The sequence below is a fragment of the Xiphophorus hellerii genome, chromosome 20 (genome assembly GCF_003331165.1).
Source record: "Xiphophorus hellerii strain 12219 chromosome 20, Xiphophorus_hellerii-4.1, whole genome shotgun sequence".
NCBI classification, from domain to species: Eukaryota; Metazoa; Chordata; class Actinopteri; order Cyprinodontiformes; family Poeciliidae; genus Xiphophorus; species Xiphophorus hellerii.
The window spans coordinates 15,694,296-15,709,600 of NC_045691.1; the positions used below are offsets into that span (position 1 = coordinate 15,694,296).

Genomic DNA, 15,305 nt, shown 5'->3' on the forward strand with positions numbered 1-15,305 from the left:
CCGGAGTCTAGTCATATGTCTTAACCATTTAAATTCTTCACAGCAACTGTCATAGTCAACTTGGCAAATGTTTTTGGTGCAAGGAGAGAAAAAAATGATCAATTTTAGAAAAAAAAAAAAAAAACATTTCTTGGTATTTTTCATTTGTTATATGCTTTTGTGCATTTTTGGGGTTCTGTTTGAATCAGACTTTTATCTGTGGTTATTATTGTCAAGATAAAAGCAAAAGTATTAAATTCGTTTTAGCTTTTTCCAATATTTTCACTGAAAACACAAACTTCAATGTCATTTGCCATCTTTAAGTAAAGATAGAAGAATAGATGATTTTCTTTTTTTTTATTAACAGGCAGAGATCCAGAAAATGTGACATGCATATGTATTCAGTCCAATTTAAACAGATACCCCTGAATACATTTCAGTTTAAACAACTGCCTTCAGAAATGACATATTTAGTAAACAGTCCACCTATGTGTAATTGCAGCTCAGTATAAATCCAGCTTTTCTGTGAAGGCCTTAGAGGTAGGTTAGAAAACGTTACTAAAAGACAACATCATTAAAACCAATGAGCACAGCAGACAATTCAGGGAGAAAATTGTAGAGAAGCTTAAAGCAGGGTTTGAAATAAGCCAAGCATTGTCCATGTTACAGAGCACTATGTTGTCCATAATTTGGAAATGGGAAGGCTATGGCAGAATCGCAAAGTTGTCCAGGCATCCACCTAAACTTAACAGCCCTGGGAAGGCGATCATTAATCAGAGAAATCAGCAATCACAAGACCCATAACTCTGGAGAAGCTGTAGAGATCTACAACTCAAGTGGGAGAATCTGTCAGCTGTTAGTTGTGGACACTAGATTGTGGTGATTTTGGACTAGTGTAAAGAGAAAACCAGAATAGAAAGTAGCTCATAAGTAGTCCCATTTGCAATTTGCCACAAGCAATGTTTGGAAGGTAGAAAACATCTTACAAGAAGCATTTTTGGTCAGATGAGACCAAAATTAAATCTTATTGACATACATGAAAAATGCAATATGTGGCAGAAAATTAACATTGCACATCACCCTGAGCACAAGAGCCCCACACAGATTGCGGCCTTATTGCACTCTTGGATTATTTCTTTGGCAAGGAAAGGGAAAATTATTTAGAAATTATGGGAAGATGAATGGAGTTAAACACAGGGCAATCTTGGAAGAAAACAAGTTTCAAAAGACTTAAGACTGGGATTTAGTTTTTCTTTCCAGCAGGACAACAACACTACACATACAGGCATACATACAATGGCATTGTCTTTTAGTCTCAGTATGTCTGAAATTAAAAGATATATTTTTAGTCTCATACTAATAGTACAAAGATAGCAAAGACCTCAACACCTTGTAGATGTAGTTGTGGTAAAAGACGGTTTTGCAAACTGTTGAATCAGTATGCACTGTATACAAATGCAAATAACATTTTATGTAACAGTTTCCTTCCATCTTACAATTCTGCACTACTACATATTACTCTAGCAAGATGCTGTAAATAAATCCACTGAAGGTTATGCATGTTCGTTTCTAACTTCAACTTCTTTCACTTTAATTGAGGCAGCCTGGTGGTTTCAAAATAATGAAAAGGAGATCTTATTACACAACAGAGCTGACTTCTATTAGTCTGCTTCTGACAAAATGAGAAAAATATACAAGAAGCACAAAAACATTTGCAAGGCACTGTGAAAAAATGCCACAGAAGATTATGCATCATCATGTCTCACTTTATGTTCTTTAGTTCTCAATTTAATTTAGGGGGTTCAAAATAATAAAAAATAACTCTTTTTCTGAAAAACATGTTTTATCACAGTCTAACCACAGAGCAGAGTCCTGATAAAATAGGAAAAATATTTAATACATTTGAAAGGCAATGTAAGACTTCTTTTTACCCCCAAAAAATCCCTTACCTATAAAGTCTGAGACCACATGTAAATGTGACACCTAATTTCACACAACTGCTTAATCTACAAGTAGACTGCTAGTAATGCAAGCCTCGCACAGCATCGCCCGGGGGAGAACTTCTGTCTGGGCTCTTACAGTGGCTGCTGAAGCAGTGAAAACCAGCAACAATGGCACGAATGACAGCAGTGGGAATCACTGAAATCACAGCATCCAGGGACAAGAAATGGCTTGTCATTTCCTGTGAGTGCCTGCCTTTTCTATTAAGGTTCCATGATTATCTTCTGGTTCTAAATGCATCACTTCATTTTTGTTGGAGGTTTTATTTGTTACAGTGTCTCCAAATCTATATCCGCTCTCACAATGTGTTGTACTGTGTTTCCATCTTCTCTTTATTTAAAAGCATTTTCCCTATATACTGTTGGTGGTGCTGTTGTCATACTGTGCATATTAAGACTTTTAAACAATGCATCTGACTAGAGATCACTTCTGTAAATCTCCCTCAGTCTTTCAGTAAAGGCTTCAGGAACTTATATATATATATATGTATATATATAAAATTGGTGACCATATCTGTGTGTCCTCAAACTAAACCACAAGATGAAAATCCCTTTGGTACCACTTCTGTTTATGTGTAGCTAGAATCCCAGTACTTTAAAGAAAACCTGCATGTATAGAGTTGCTAACAGCCCTAGAACCTGAGCTTTTGTGATGATTTTTATTCACTGGGGATTCTACAGTGAAGCCAGCAGTGTTCTATCTTCATAAAAGAGTCGTGCATATGCTAATGGATCATAATATAATGACCTTCAGTAGCCAAGAGCAAACTGCACCATCTTTGAATTCTGTAAAGACTTCTGGGGGATAATTTCAACTGACCTAAATAATTTTCAGTCACTGAGGGTGCTGTGGATATGATGCCAGTGTAATCTTAAAAGCAGGAAAAGCCCAATAAAAGTGCTACTATCTTCTCCATCCTTTGTAATGCAGAAAGCACTGTAGAGAAGAAGATGCATTAGCACTTCAGGGTGGCATATGTAGGGGCTTGAAATGGAAATTAGCAAGAGTGAGGGTCAACTAGGGTCAAAGGAAATATTTCAGACAGAAGGACAACCTACTAATGACTACATCACTCTGCTGAGCAGGGTTTGTTAGGAAAGAGTTAACGAGGACTGATGGAAAGTATCAGAGCGTGATGGCGCATACTTGTGAGATGTGGGTCCAGGTTGAGGCATCGTCACTGCTCAGGCTGATGCTGACATCACACTGGTGGACTTGAGATGCGCTGAGGACAGGAGCCCTACATTCATCTTCGTCCTGCTGTCTTTGCAGGCTTGCCAGCATTTGGAGTTCCTCGTCATCGTCTTCACACATCCTTGTGCTGGCGTGCAGTTGTGAGACACAATTACTCGACTCAACAGTCCTCAGCATCTCATTTTCTTCTTCCTTTAAATTTATTATCCATAAAAGATAGAGATCACTTATTTGGAGGCTATCCTTATTTTTTTGCAAACTACACACTCAATTCAAAGATGTGACTATCAGTCCATGTTTATTACATACCCCTTGAACTTTTCCACATGTTTACAACAAAATTCAACGTATAATTTACCAATAAAACCAAACAAAATTCATACTCATTTATACACCCACAACCCGGTTTTGATGTAGGATGTTTGTGAGAAACAGTTTCCACTACAGGCTCTCAACTGGGCTGGGACGTAAACTGCTCATTCTCATGCATCTTAACTTTCTCAACTCTTTTTTTTTTGGCTCTGCATTTAGTTCCACTAGTCTTTCCATTAATGCTGACCAGCTTCTCTGACCCTCTTGAAAAACAGCATCCCCAAAGCATGACAATGCCACTCCCAGGTCATACAGTGAGCATGGTGTTTTTAGGTATTTAGTTTTCTGTCACTGCCATTTTAATGCAGAACAAAAAAAATAACTTGATTTTAGCTGACCCAAGCACCTTCTTGGATGTTTGTGCCCCTTACATAACTTACATATTTAATTTACAGCAACCTTACACTACCGTTGTTGCTTTTTTTTTTTTTAACAAATCCTTTATTTTTGGAGGGCTAATAGATATCATGTCAACAGATTTTCGCACCTCAGCTGTTTGTTGACTAATGCTCTCTAACGAACCCATGAGGCCTAAGCAGAGCTGTATTATGTTGGGATTACATTGCACACAATTACATTTCATTTACTAATTAGGCAACCTGAACTGCATTTTTTAGGCTTATAAGGGCAGAGACATTTTAGATTCTTGGCATTCATTTTTCTTCCACTTAACAATTTTTGGCCCCTTTGTGCTGGTCTATTATTATTATTACAAGAAAACATTGACATTTGTAATCGTAATGTGGCAAATTGTAAAAAGGTTCAAGGTGTATGAATCTGTAAGTACTGTATTCTTTGCAGTCAACATAGGAGTGAAAAGTTTAACTGCAGCTGGGATGCCAGGCAGACATTAAGGTAGTGCTGGACTTGATCTGTTGCTTTAACCCTCTTTAAACAGTGTATCTATTGATTTAGGAGAGTCCTATGGTAACTTGATTTGTCAGACAAAGTGTAAGGGACTCTGGTGGCGAATCAATGGTAGTCAATACACTGGAGCTGCAGGAGGGGAAACAAACCCCTTGTCATATTTCTATGACAACATTTCACTCAAAGCCATCACTGCGTGCTGCCTGCTGGAGTTGGCACAAATCAGCGGTGAGAAGTTGCACTGATGAAGGATGCTGCGATATCACTCAGCAGAGTTGTGCGCATGCAAAAAGCAACAGCTTTGACTCAGAACTTGCTTCAGGCCTTGAGATCACTTCAGCTGATTCCTTTCAGATCCTAGATGTGTTCGATATAAGCAAGGGACTCCTTCAATTGTAGCTATAGTTTAATCCTGAAAAACATTTTTGGTAACCCCTTTAGTTGTCTAAAATAACAGTGATCATAGTGCTGAAGTAGAAACAGGTAGACAGCTTTACAGGAGTATTTGTACACTTTATACTTTTACACATTACCTTAAAACTACAAACAATAATGTGTTTTACTGGGATTTGTGTGACAGATCTGCACAACACAGCACATAACTGAAACCTGGTAAAAGTCCATTGTTCTCTGCTTTGCTTCGTACAGAGGGTCTGAAACCTTGTCTATTTAGAAAAAGATTGCTTGCTGCAGACGTGGACCATGTTGAAATTTAAACAATTGGATCTGATTGTGCCCAGTTACTAACATTTGACCGTGACATTTGTAATGCGCCAGCTCAATTGTGAAAGAAGCTACGCTATGAGTTGTGTGCACTGTAAACAACCATACCCCACTACAAAGAGAGAAGCTCCAAGTTTAATTGTTCAATATCTGAAAGTGTGGCCAACATGGACTGAATGGCTTCGTTCACTTCCTCTGCTACTGTTGCCAAGCTACAACCACAGTCAGACTACAATTCAAAAACAGCACAGAAACTCATTGTCATTGTTCATAACTCCTCCTTCTGTTTGTTGATTGGCCAGGGTGAAATGCATTCTGAGAAATAGAGCTCAATGGGGCAAACACACAGAGAAATGAAGGGAGATGAGAATAGAGCAAAATTGTGTAGGAAGGCATTGGCCAGGCCAGCGTAGCTATGAAGTGGAAGGAAAATTAAACATCTTAATCTTTTTTTCCCACAGATAAAAGTCTGAAAAGTGCAGGATTCATTTATACTTAGCCCCATTAAGCTCACCACCATCTAATCTAATTGAGCTTGAGCTACTGTACAAAGGAGAATAATTTCAGTCTCTACATGTAAAGAACTGGTGGAGGCATACCCCAGAAGAATGCAACTGCAGCTAAAGGTACTTTTAAAAAGTATTAAACTGGCAGGATGCTAACTCAGATTATATTTTTCATGTGTTTTCATATGTGGAAAATTTCAAAATTCCTCTCACCTCAAACTACACTATTTTGACATAGGCCTACATACAATCCAAATGAAATACACAAAGGTTTGTGGATGTAACATGAAAAAATGTGGAAAAGATAAGGATGCCTAAAAACTTTTGTAAAGCACTGTAGTAAAAATATCATAAAATGATTTAATATGATGACTGTTTCTTATGAGGCTTCAACACATAAATAAGAAATTTACTGGAAGTTCTACAGCAAACATAATTGCTTAAAGGCAATTATGTTTATTTTGGTTCATTAATCATCTTTTGTGGAAATTAAACAACAGCTTTCTGTCTTATCCCACTGCCGCGTCCACAAAACTCCCCACAAGCATTTGGATGTTTGATTGAGCCAGCTCTGCATTCACCTGTTCTTCTGTCACCTCTGTCTGATGTTTGATGCAGGACAAACAGTTTACGGTGGATTCACCCGAGCTTTTTTTTAGAGGATCGGATGGCTGCAGGCTCTGCTGACAGTGGCTCAGAGTCAGGTTTTGACTGTTAAATATATTTACAGAAAAATGTCCTCAAAGAAGGTTGTAACTTCTGCTTCTTCTGTGCCCATCTCACTTGATCATTTTCAGTTATTCTATAAAAATTTCAAGCTTGAACAGCTATATAAAATTATAAAACAAGAAGAGCAATGACAATACTGAACTTAAAAAGATTAACTTGTTTGGCTTTTAACTGAAAAACTACTATAGTCAAACCTGATTCAATAGTCATCTTACTGAGGATGCATTTCTTGTGAATCTTATCTGGAAAGCACTGTTTTGCAGCTGTACACTGGAACATCAAATATGGGAGCTCGCAATGGGGGTAACTAGGTGCAGAATCTCATCTACATCCATTCAGTGAATTATAGCAAGGGAAAGGAAAATATTATCCATAAGACCACTTTGAGAGATATAGTGTAAAGTGGGTAATAGTCTTTGAGTCCTACCTTATGCTGTATGGAGTCATTGAAGTGAACCTCTTGGAGAAAGCTCCTACAAAGTGAAACGGTGATATTTTCACCCAAAACCTGATCTGCTTTTTCAGACTTGTGTTTGCTTCTGCTGGGTGAGCGGCAACGTGCAGGGACCATCCTTACTGGTTCAGCTCTCCCGCTGCATAGATACTGCATGCAGGTTTTAGTTAAATCTTGTCTTGGTGATGCTGGGTTTGTACGCGGAGATTCAGAAACTAGAGGATTCTCTAGCTGCACATGCTGGCTTGTATCAGCAGATCTTAGAGTAGAAGGATAAGACACACTTTGATGGTGGAACTTGATGTAGCTCACATCCTGAAAGGAAAAAAAAGGTTTTGGTCAGGTAAATATTACATTTATGGCTTCAATATGTCAAAATGAAGTTGGTTTTTTTTCCAAAATTGCAGTCAATTCTCAAGTCACTAATAACTACAATTCATTGAATTAATTATGAATTTAAAATCATTATCCATAATACATAATGCATTTAGAAAATTATGATATAATATTTACCCAGAAAAGGAAATCTAAATATTTGTATTCAGGGAAAAATAACATAAATAGGATGATATCAGTTAATGCTATATATATCTGAATTCATTAAACAGGAAGTGCTTTTATTTTTGAAGAACCAGAAATGTATGTGTATTGAGCAAGAGAATAGGATTTAATTAGGTTTTTGATATACAGGGCATACAGGGTATACACTTATACACTTCCTCATCACCTTTGTTCCCTTAAACATGTTGGGTAAAGTCTGCACCAATCACCAATCTCTCAACTTTGCATCACTCTAGGTCACTCTAGAATTTCTGCTTCTCTTCTTATACACACCTTACATGTAGGGCATAACCACTAACAACATTAATAATCATTTCTTCAATTTTGAGCTTAAGTCTCATCAGCCCATCTGACACCCCTTTCACTTCCAGAATATTCCTAACAAACTCCTCCTACAGGATAACTCCTACTCCATTTCTCTTTCCTTCTACACCAGCATGCTAGAAAAACTTTAATGGTTTTCATATAAATGTGTTGATAGTTCTGAGACTGGATCAGGCATCCACTAATTCGGATTCATACAACTGACACCAATAAGGTTTTGTACTTGTGGTAACACATTCAATGTTTCAAACTTTTCAACAAAACCTGCGTTCATTAATATCCAAAAAATTAAATACAATTACAAACTCACTTCAAAAATTCTTTTAAGTTGATATCACATTTCAAAAGACTTAAATGTGGTAATTTGCAAAACTATGAGATTTAGAGTTAGCTCTAAACACTCCAGCTATAGATCTGTGCCAACTTGTATAATGTAGGACACTGGATGTTATAAAGGCAATGCATGGTTCTTTTCTGCACTGAAGAAAAACTCATAGAAACCACAATTTTGAATACCAAAAGTTATCCCAGCAAGCTTCAAAGATGCATGATGCTAAAAAGTTTGAGACTTGCTCTTTTACTGGGGGTTTGCAGCTGAATTAACAGCACAGAACTCAAAATGTGACCCACTTTCACAGCATAAGAAAAGGATATTAAAAATCTGACATAAATTTCCTCAAAAACTGTTATTTAGATCAGTTGACCACTGCACAACCGTACACTAAAGACAGGCATGTATTGTTTGTTCAGATATGTAGCAACACAGGTTAGCAAATCCATGACAAGATGTACTCTTTAACTCATTCAAGGCCAACAAATGTTCAATACAAATGCTTTATTTGGACGAACCCTCAGTAATTATGCAGAAAGGGTTATGGAAAATTTCTCTCCCTTCTATTGACAGTTTTTTCCTCAATGTACAACTGGGTCGCCACAAAAAAAATCTATTGCAAGGGTTGTGAGACAAAGCTGACAACTGCTTCCATCGTTCTTGAAGGAGCAAGCTACACACATGAGGCACACTGTTCAAGCTTACACTGCATGAATGTTTCATATCGAAAGCATAGATTTTCTGTGGAGCATTAATTTAGTGTTATTCTGCACTATTGGTTACAAACTGACATTGATTTAATATCCTAACTTGATGAATAGATGCATCAAATTCTATTTATATTTTAATAAACCATGTTTTCAGGGATACTGAGAATTCCCAGCCTAAAACCAATGTTTCTCTAATTATGTGTCCTCTCATTTTTCTCTCCAGCCTCTGCAAGTTCTTCAGAAAACAGGGAGTCACAGCTATTGCATGCATTTAGACTGATTGCTAGCATATGTACATTTATTACGCTCATTGTATAGGCATTATTTCTCTCAAATTAAGTCCTCCTAGTGTAACTTCAGCACTATATCGCTTCCTTCTACTGTCCTTCATCTCTTAGGATTGTTTAGGGTGAAATGTTATCATAAGCCCCTGGAGGTTTGACGCTCAGTGGTTCCACATATTATTTTCTCTACTCTCTTTCTTTGCTTTATCATTTTCATAAGTTCAGGTGAATAAACAATGAAATACATGTATTATTGAAAGGCCGGATCTGGGCGTGTCTGCAAGCATGAATGAGCCTTACTGAGCTGCTCCGCTGTCCATTGTTTGAGGTATTTTTACATCAAAACAACTGGTTTCGGCAGAAATTATAACAAACTTTACCTTGGTCCATTGTTTCTGATATATTTCAAAGTGTTTCATATGCGGAAAGTTTGTTGCTTTGTTCTGCTTTTAATATTTCTCTCTGTTTAAAAACTAATGTCTGCTCAAGAGAGTTGCATGAACCTGATGCAACACGTTGAAAGATAATAATGCTCCAAGTTCAGAAAACCGACAAATGAATAAAAATCAAAATCAGGCTGACCAATGTTGGATGTATAAACATACAGTTTAATAATATTGACAGGGTAGCAACACAGTGGCTTGCAGTATTACAGGAAAGAATATTTGCCTCAGTTAATATTGTTGACAGTGTGTGGATTCCTATGAAAACATACAGCTGTGGGTAAAACGTGTTAGAGTCGAGCGTAGGCTTTAGTTGGCTTTTTGATGATTAGAAATCAAGTTTAGTTAGACTACAGTCTTTTTCAGAAACTGTGTTTATTGGAAGATATAGTAAAGGGTGTCTGATTTTTCTATTTATGAAGTTACAAGTACTCACCTCTTATTGGTTTTGAAATGTGAGCATTTATGATTGTGTCAAACTTTTATGCCTGTTCTTGTTATGAAACAAACAATCATCCTTTTCAAAGCCGATGTAAAAAGTAGATGACCAAAAGCCAGGACTAACCAGCGGAGATCACTGCTTAAAGTCAAAATAAGCATTATCAGCTGCCTTATATCTCCTCCAAACTAACAGGACCAAAGTACCAGAAAACTTCATGCATGTAACAACAGAAAGTTCAGGAACCCAGAAAGCAGGATAACAAGAGTAAATACACTTTATTACAACTGCACCATAACACTGACTGATAAAGACAAAATGAAAAGTATACCAATGGATGTTATAGCAAACAAACAATAGGACTAGAAAAACTAAGGAATAGTAGAAGATGAAAGAAAAATAAACAAGAAAAACAAACTTCAGAAAATAAAATATCTAAAAACTCCAACATACAAAACACAGTGTAAAAATGTTTAACTCAAAAAATGATCAGATGGTAAAAACTGAAAAAAATCAGAGACTGAAATATGATGTCCTGTCAACATCTATACCCATATTATATTGAAATGTGTGAAGTACTAACTACAAATATAAACCTTCGTTTTGTGAAAAGCTTGGGCATCAATAAATTAGTAACTCTGAACATCTTTAGCCTGGAAATTTAAGACATTAGTCACTAAATGTAAAGCTATTGGTCAAAAACAACATAATGTTCATATTGTGTACAAGTCTGTGTATTATCACCTTTCTAAAATAACAGCCTAAGTAATTTTTTGTCAGAAGTTTTTTAAGAGCACATCTATCTTGAATTACTTACAGTGTATATTATTACAAGTTTCACTAAATCATGATCTCTATAAGCAAAGAATAGCCCCAACTAGTTATCTAATTTCCTTCTGTATAACTTTTTAATTTGTGGTTTTACCTAAATTTAATTGTCAAAATACTTCAACATTTTCTTTAACCAGCTCCACAGAATTGTCAGTGTTGTTCTTATTCTGGTCTTAACAAATCTCCTTTATGTGACTTTATCAAGATCCTCTTATGGCTCACTCACAGGTGCTTATGTAGCCATCACTGAAGCTCAGGAAGGTTGCATGTGAATTACCAGATGAGTAGGACTGAAAGGTACTTAGACCAATATAGCAAGGTTTCTGAGTGCATGAGAGAAATGTTGGGTTTTTACTTTGTTACATTAAAAGCAACACTGTTTCACTTACATGTCTGTAACAAAGCTAACTGACTAATCAAACAAAAGCCCTTCAAACAGGGTATTTGCTATAATATTCCCAATCCAGAGAGGTTTCATTAGTTTTATTAAAAGTTGTGCAAAATTTGCAGGACTGTACTCCAAAATTTTGGCACCTGTACAAATATTTTGTTTTATATTTTGCCAGCTATAAAAATTTGAAATTTAAACACACAGACTTGAAACAATTTCAAACACTTAGTTTGTCCAATTTCATTGGGAAATATTCATAATTTTTTAAATTGTGCTAATGATCATCACAGAGCAAAAATGTGTGTAAATGTTCTTGTGGAAAATTTTGATAACTGACACAAAGTTTTACAATGACTGATGAAGTAGCAGTGACTTTCTAAATTGGTTAGGATTTCGGAGGCATTGTTGGTGTTTTTTTAGATGTTATTGGCATGTTTTCTGCAATAGATGCATCAATAATACAGAAACAGCAGCAGATAAAAACAATTACATACAAAACACGATACTGTATTTTGAAAATCTCAGGGCGTCCACTCGTACAGCGGTGTTTGTTTCTTTTGAAGTGCTCTTTTTTTTTTGAAGTGTTCAGACAGATTCAACGAAGAGGCTACATGATCATTTGATTGCATAGAGAGAAAGATGCTTTCCTCTAACAACCTGTCTCCATGTGGGTGTGTAAGTGTGTTTGTGAGAGGGTGTGTGGGTGTGCAGTGAGTTCGCGCATGAGTATACCATGTGACTCTTCCCCACATACAAAGCAAGCACTTATACTGAGCTCTTTCTTTGCATTTATACTTTTAGCTTGCTTTCCATTATAATATATATATATATATATATATATATATATATATATATATATATATATATATATATATATATATATATATATATAACTTATCATAAAGTATAAAGACTATTTGAATACATTATGTAAAATTACAGCTTTGAAGAGGACTGGCCACTTCCACCTAGATGCAGGGGTATTAGATATACAGTGCCTTATCAAAGCATTAATTTCCCATGAACCTTTTTCACAAATAATTAAAGGTAAGGCAAGGCACAATATTATATTATTTGTAATAAATCAACAGAAAGTAGTGCTTCTCTTAACTCAAATACCCCTAAATGAAATCCAATCCAACTGTTATAATTGCCTTCTGAATCCAACTAATTAGTTAGCAGAGTTCACCGGTGCGGATTTTAATCTTAGTAACACCACCTCCAAAAACCACCATCTTAGATCAAATTATATGCAAGTGTTAGAATGAACCCAGAAACTTCCAGTCCTAAATCAATTTAGAGTCTGTGGCAAGACTTGCAACTGTATACTCTATTCATTCTGACTCAACTTAAGCTACTTTGCAAAGAGAAATAGGAAAGAAAAATAACTAAGTTTGGAAAAGAAATATCTAATAAGGTTTGCAGATGCAATTACAGTAAAAGATCAGTCAACAAAGGATATACTCAGGGGAGCTTAATATAAACATTTCAAATGTCTATTTGTACATTTTGAGAACATTTATAGTTTTCTTCCCATCTCAAAATTATACACTAATTTGTATTGAACTATTATATAAAATCCCCATACAAGATACTTGTGGTTGTAATGTGACAAACTGAAAAAAAAATTAAAAGGGAATAAATACTTTTGCAAGGCAGTGTAAAAACCTTCTCAAATCTGACTAGAAAGGGAATTCCAAAAGTAAATGTCAGTTCAGTTAAAAATGTTATGGAAAAAAATGTTATACCTGCAGTTCAAAAAGGTCAGTATAAAAGATTCAGTTATTTTGAAGTATTAAAATGTCCTACTAATGGTTTAGCAAAGACTGTGAGTGCCTGATTTCTGGTGTGTGCATGTGCTCTAGAATCTTTCTGTATGGTTAAACCGGCTCCTGTATTCTAATGACAAAGACCAACTGCACAACAAAAAGGTTCTTAACTGTGAATTATCAGACTTATTACCAAGTTTTAAATAAGTAAAAGCAATTAGCATTTCTTTGAAGATAGATCTTCATGATTTTATTTCTACAGTTTTAATTTCACTGCTTAGCATAAAAAATCCTGCTCTTTAATACAAATAACAGAGTAATTAATATATGATGTGATGACGAGCAACTTTGACTTTTCAAGTGAAATGTGCAACAGTAAACTCTTCACTTCAAATGATAAATGCACAATTAATTCTGACTCTTACAATTGATGATGTAAATGTCTTAAATTTTAACAAAGTAAACTTAATTTAACTTTAAACATATTGTAGGACTTAACGTGGGTCACGTGTGCTAGAAAAAATTCAACTATGTTGCATGGCAAAAAATGGCAAAGGCAGCTTTAAAATCTACTGCAACGCTGTCAAAAATAGTATTCTCTGTGACATAAAGCAAATGTTCTGCTTGTAATTAGTTATCTGGTATTATAGAAAGCACATTAAACCTTTGTGACTCTGTGGCTCACAAGAAACGGACATACCTCATCACTTTCACTGCCGATAAAGTCATCCTCAGGCTGCGCTTGACGCCGCCCCCCACCAGTGCTCTGGACCTGACCGTCTCCCAGATCCATCTTCTCCTGGTCACCCTGGCTTTGCCCTCGCTTGGGTGAGTGGGGCTGAGATGAGAAAGTGAACACCTCCTTCTGCAAAGTGAGCTGGGGCTCGGACCCCTCATTACTCTCCCGGCTGTTCCAGACCTCCGGGTCAAAAGACAAACCTGATCGAAGTTGAGACTCCACTGGTGTGGGGGCGGCTTCCATACTTGCATTGGCAGGGCTGCAGCTCTGCTCATCTAGAATTATAAATACACTCATTTATTCTGCGTTCCAAGTTAATTTACTCCTTAGCTGTTTTTGATGAGTAATTTCTCTATGAACAGAACATCTTTTTCAAGATGGTGTGATGCTATTCTTATTGATAATACTCACTTTGCAATCTTTGATACCAGTATGCATAGTTGTAATTTCTCTGCCTGGAAAAGTCTACCTTCATTCCTGGCATTTGTGGCCATGATATGTTAAATTCCTTTCATGTATTTGTTATAGAAATCTCTGAATGAGGTAACCATGTAAATATAAATAAAACTACAGCTATGGTGTGTGCTGAGAATGTATTAAGCCTCACTAAGTCAATGCATTGCAGAAATATTTTTTCATTTCAGCAACAGCTTTGCAAGTTTCTGCCTGTGCTTCCAAAAACGCTCATCCTCAGTCAGATTGAATGGGGAACATCTGTGAACATCAATTTTCAACTCTTGCCACAAATTCTCAATTGTATTTAGATACGGACTTTGACTGTGCCATTTTAATACATGAATATGCAATCTAAGCCATTCCATTCTTGCTCTGGTTGTATGTTTAGGTTTTTCCTGCTGACTCATGACCCTCCACCCCAGTCTCAAGCCCTTTGCAGCCTCCAATAGGCTTTCTTCCGTTAGTATTTCCCCCAATCTTCACATCTCTTCTGATCAGTCCCTTTTTAGCAGGGACTTTTATGTCAAGTATGTTCAAGGAAATGCGCAGTTTTAAAATTGTGTGAAATAATTATTGTCCTGTTGATAGAGTCTTCCACCTGAGCTGTGGCTCTCCACAGTTGGTTGTCTTGAATTTGACTTATGGGTATCAATGTACAGAGGGCCAAATGCCCTCTGTAAATAGAAGTATTTAATTAGGATTTATAAAAAAGACACTACTCTGCATTCGCCTATAACATAAAATCATTAAAAATTACCCAGAAGCTTGTGGGTGTAGTGTAAACAAGATCAAGGTATATGAATACCTTTGCAAGGCACTATATGCACAATCAAGGGGAAAAAAGCTTTTACAAGCTTAAATGAAAGTTTCTTCAATGTGTAAGTGCAAATAAGACACGGTGAATCTTTATTCTCCAAGATAAACCTCAGTTAAAAGACAGAGGCACCTAAATCTGAATGAGTGAGCACATTTGAACCTCTCGACAGTATAATCACTTCCTCTAATTGCCCACTGTGTGGCAAACCCTGGGCCCAGGAGATGTCCCTCTGACTTTTATTTAATGTGCCACATTACCATTAATGAACTAACTACTTTCCATCTGTGGGCAGGGCTGCACCAAAGGAGCTTACTGCTTGTGGAGAAACCTCCATAAATGAGCTCTCAGAACACATGCACTCGTTTTGCAAGGACAATGGGAGTGT

The 15,305-nt window shown here is 36.4% G+C and overlaps 1 protein-coding gene across 1 annotated transcript in view; it reads right to left on the reverse strand.

Moving 5' to 3' along the window:
• cfap20dc (CFAP20 domain containing) overlaps positions 1-15,305 on the reverse strand; it is a 41,140-nt gene that overhangs the window by 13,490 nt on the left and 12,345 nt on the right. The window contains exons 12-14 of the mRNA XM_032548429.1: positions 13,609-13,922; positions 6,799-7,140; positions 3,127-3,366 (exon numbers count right to left, since the gene is read on the reverse strand). Coding sequence (XP_032404320.1) covers positions 3,127-3,366; positions 6,799-7,140; positions 13,609-13,922 — 896 coding nt within the window. The remainder of the gene's footprint in view (positions 1-3,126; positions 3,367-6,798; positions 7,141-13,608; positions 13,923-15,305) is intronic.